Genomic DNA, 4097 nt, shown 5'->3' with positions numbered 1-4097 from the left:
TGGCGGACCCGCGGCACGCCACCTTCGTAGCAACGGGTCGGACACTGAAGCGGTATCCTCTGTTCGTGAATCTTCTGCCAGGCTATCGTAGTTGTTCTCCATGCCTACTGGAGAGGCCAGAGGAGGGAGAGAGGCCTGCTAGCAGCAACGACGAAGTGACGTCTCACTCAGTTGTGGGGGAGTTGTTTTTGGTAACGGAATCTATGAAGAAGTGGTTGGATGTCCTTGAAGACGTGGCGATGGGTGTTTATACCACGAGTGAGGTCGACATCCTGCCCCTGGACAATGCGCCGACGGTGGAGCGTGTGCTGCGCATAGGGAAAGGCGAACCGGTAAAGGCGCTGGCGTATTTCCGTAGAAAGGATTACCCAGACAATTGGGATAGCCCAACCCCAACGACCAGCACAAGACTCATGGAGAGGTTTTCAGCAGCAGAGTGCCTCCGCGAGTACGGTTCACGCTTTCATGGGTGCCCGGCTCACTTGCGTTGCGCGGCGGAGTTGCGGGAAAATCTCATCAAGGCCGGATGCCCGTGTATTGGGGCGTGCGGTGTGCCCATCCACCCAAAACCCATTATACTGTTTATTATTGATGGCGTGGGCGACGCGACGTACGCGGAGCTCGGCTACCGCACGCCGCTGGAGGTGGTAGGCGGTGTGCCCCCGCGTGTGCTCCCTGGTGGCGAGCGGGCGGTGGAAGCCCCGTGCAACATTGATGCGTACGTGACTCCCGGCATCAACGTGGTTGCGCAGAACGGCGTGAGCGGCTTAATGGACGTGGTCGAGGCGGGTGTAAGCTGCGGCAGTGACACCGCACACCTCGCCTTGTTTGGGTACCCGCCAGCGCAGTACTACACGGGCCGTGGAGCGTATGAAACACTCGGGGCAGGCCTGATGTTGGACGACACAGACATAGCCTTTAAGAGCAATTTTGCTGTGATCGATGAGGATACAGGGATCGTGACGCACCGCCGCTGCGACCGCGACTTCACGCGTGAAGGACCACTGCTCTGCGAGTACTTGAACGGCACAACAATTACTGGTGACGAGGAGGGCGAATTCGAAGTGGTGCATACACTGAAGGTTCAGTACGCCACAGAGCACCGCTGCGGTGTCGCCATCACGGGGAAAGGGCTCTCGCACTTCATTACAGGAACCGACCCGCTCAGCGACGGCCGTCCACTGCTGCACTGCATGCCGACGGTGCCGCCTGACCATGTTGAATACTTGGCAGCACTCTACACATGCCGCGTGGTGAACGCAGCGTCAAAGCGCATCAGTATGTCACTGCGTCACCACCCGATCAATGAAGAGCGACGACGGGAAGGGAAGCGAGCTGCCAACGTCGTGCTTCTGCGTGGGGCCGCTAAAAAAGGGTGGGTGCCACCGTTCGTCGTGCGCCACGGACTGCCAGGGTTCATCGTCGCCCCTACCTGCATCATCCGCGGTCTGGCGATTTGCTGCGGCCTCAAGGCACTACTTGCCGAAGGGGCAACAGGCGACTATCACTCGGATGTAAACGCCAAGGTTGACACGACACTACGGGAGCTCGGCCTACTTCCCGGTGTCAAGGCAAGCAAAGACATAGGGCCGGACCACTCCATCTTAGCTGTGATCCACGTTAAGGGTGTCGACGACGCTGGCCATGACAGAAGCCTTGAGAAGAAGCTGATGATGCTGCAGAGGTGTGGCGAGGCGATGCAGCGTTTGTGGGACGCCCTCCCGGACGGCGCCACGATGGCGGTGCTGGCGGATCACTCTACACCTATTTCCCTGGGTGATCACAGCTGTGAGCCCGTCCCTGTTTCTGTCGCAACGAAGGGGAGCGGCTTTCACGATGGTGTGGCGTATTACAGCGAGATTGAGAGCGGTCTTGGGGCGCTTGGGAGGTTTCGTGGAGAAGAGTTGCTAGGCATCGTAAAGCGTGCTCACCACTGGTACCACTACAGCCCAGGGGGTGTGGCGGGTGGTGGCGACGGTGAGGGTCAGTAAGTGAGAGAGTTTACAATCTAATGCAGCGACGGCCGCGTTTCTGTGTATGTGGAAGTGTGCATGCATTGCGCGAGTGAGTGCCCTGTGTGTCTGACGGGGAAGGGCCGCTTTCCACCTTTTTTTCCTGCTTCTTCCCCCTTGTAGTGTTAAAAACGAAGGAAAGGGAAAGTGTAACTATAGACAGAGCAAAAAAAAAAAAGGGCGGGCGTGTCTAAGGATAAAACAACAACAAGGCCAACGAAGAAACAAGAACAAGTACGAACCATCACACTCAGTTCGCAAAAAAAGATCACGTCATATTACAAACCTCGCCTGGTTTTTTTTTTTTTTATCAGTTGATTTTACCTTGCGTTAATTATTTAGGCCTTCTTATCAGTTTCAGTTGGTGCGCCACCATTCGGTATGGATGAGACAGACAACGCGGTGGGCCGTATGGGTTTGCCCCTGAGAGACTTCCGAGGAGCCGCCGAGGCCCGCCACGATGCTCTGCGCCGGCGCGATGGCTCAGAGAGCACGCAGCTCCAGAGGAAGAAGAACGACTTGCTGCGGTGGCTAGCCGACATCAGCGCCGCGCAGGGCGACACCACGCCGGAGGATATCGAACGTGAGGAGCTCGTGGCGTTCTTCAAGGGGCTCTCACGGCAGGTGTCGCCGCGAACGAGATGCGCGGGCACGCTCTCCGGCGTCGTGACGATGCAGCTTGGTGGTGAGGAGGAGGAGGGGGAGTGCGGTAAAGCGAGCCTCGCCATGCAGGCGTCGCTGCTGAGCCCCGCGAGCGTCCCCGCAGGAAAGACGCTATGGGAGTCGCCCTCAAGCGCACCACACACCGCCCGTTCATCGCAGCATGGCGGCGCCACCGCATCGAGGCTGAGCTGCGGTGCGGTGATGAGCGGCACGAGTGGCTACTCGCCGGCGCGGGGCCCGCAGCAGCAGCAGCAACAGTCGCCAATGCTCGGCGCTGTGCTAGAGCGAGGCAGCACGTATCCCACGCTCGACGGAAATGGCAGCAGTAACAGCAACAACAACATTGGGAGCGGCAGATGCGACAGAAGGAGCGCACCTGAGCTGCTACTGTTGTCCCCAACACCGTTGATGTTGACTCCCGCACCCGTTGCGCTGTGTCTGACGCCGTTGGAACGGTCGGGCAACACCGGCGACGCGACAACATACGTGGAGAGCAGCTACGCCACACCACCGCGCCAGCGCATTCCACCGGCAAACACTCGCTTCGGACGCCCGCCGTCCACGCCACACCGTGAGAGATGCCGTCAATACGCCACTCCAGTGGACGGCAGCAGCAGTAGCGGCGTCGTAGATGCAACGAACGGTTCACTCCAGCTGCTGAAACTCAGCCACCCACCAAAGCTGTGCCCCCCGTACGCCGCACGACTGCTTGATCGCGCAACGGAGCGATACGTAGCAGCAGCACCAATGACCACGAGAGCAACGGCTACCACAACACCAGCAACAACAGTAAAACACGGTGACCAATGTCATTCCGCTGGTGAAAACAGCTTCAATGATGACGGGACCTCACATCAACCTAAACAGCAATGAATAGGTGCGGCGCAAGCTCTTTCACAGGTGCCTTTCGCTCCTTGTGTCACTAAAGTTTGTCCCCGCCCTTGATTGATCATAACTCACCTCCTCACCCCCCCCTCTTTGCTTCCACAACATGGGCAGTGGATAGAAGAATGAGAACCAATACAGTGATCGAGTTTCAGTGGAATGATCCTCACTGTTCTCCTTGGATTGGCGTTGCTTTTTCCCATTTTGTTTCCCTCTCTTTACTGTTCTTGCTGTTTTATTTCTATTCCTTCCTTTTTTTTTTCCTTCTTCCCTGATTCTCCCTCGTGTCGTCTTGTATTACTGTATGCATATTGGTTTTGTCGTCTCCTATCTTATTTGACGTGTTCTCTCCGACTACTCCATTGTTTGCTTGTTTGCTGTGCGTGTGTTTTCTTCACAGTTCTGCGAGTTGTGTTCGTTTTCACGTTCGTTTGTCTCCACGCCCCCGTGACCACCGCTGCGGGTGGGGGTGGGGGGCCAGGCGCAGCGGCAGCGCTTGGCGGGACCAAGGCGGGTGGGGGGCACGGAAGGTGGGGC

General features: G+C 57.7%; 2 protein-coding genes across 2 annotated transcripts; both read left to right on the top strand.

The window, feature by feature from the left end:
* Positions 1–203: 203 nt before the first annotated feature.
* DQ04_12711010 (putative 2,3-bisphosphoglycerate-independent phosphoglycerate mutase) lies at positions 204–1991 on the top strand (the record flags this gene model as incomplete). Its single annotated transcript, XM_009316799.1, has 1 exon — positions 204–1991. One exon carries the CDS (start codon positions 204–206, stop codon positions 1989–1991), a length of 1788 nt encoding a protein of 595 aa, XP_009315074.1.
* A 402-nt stretch (positions 1992–2393) lies between these two features.
* On the top strand, positions 2394–3548 carry DQ04_12711000 (hypothetical protein; the record flags this gene model as incomplete). Its single annotated transcript, XM_009316798.1, has 1 exon — positions 2394–3548. The coding sequence occupies one exon, from the start codon at positions 2394–2396 to the stop codon at positions 3546–3548; it is 1155 nt and encodes a 384-aa protein (XP_009315073.1).
* Positions 3549–4097: the final 549 nt, after the last annotated feature.

Source organism: Trypanosoma grayi (assembly GCF_000691245.1).
Source record: "Trypanosoma grayi strain ANR4 Tgr_1271_V1, whole genome shotgun sequence".
Lineage (NCBI taxonomy): Eukaryota > Euglenozoa > Kinetoplastea > Trypanosomatida > Trypanosomatidae > Trypanosoma > Trypanosoma grayi.
Note: the sequence above shows the minus strand (reverse complement) of the source record. Positions and strands in the feature narration are given on the sequence as shown.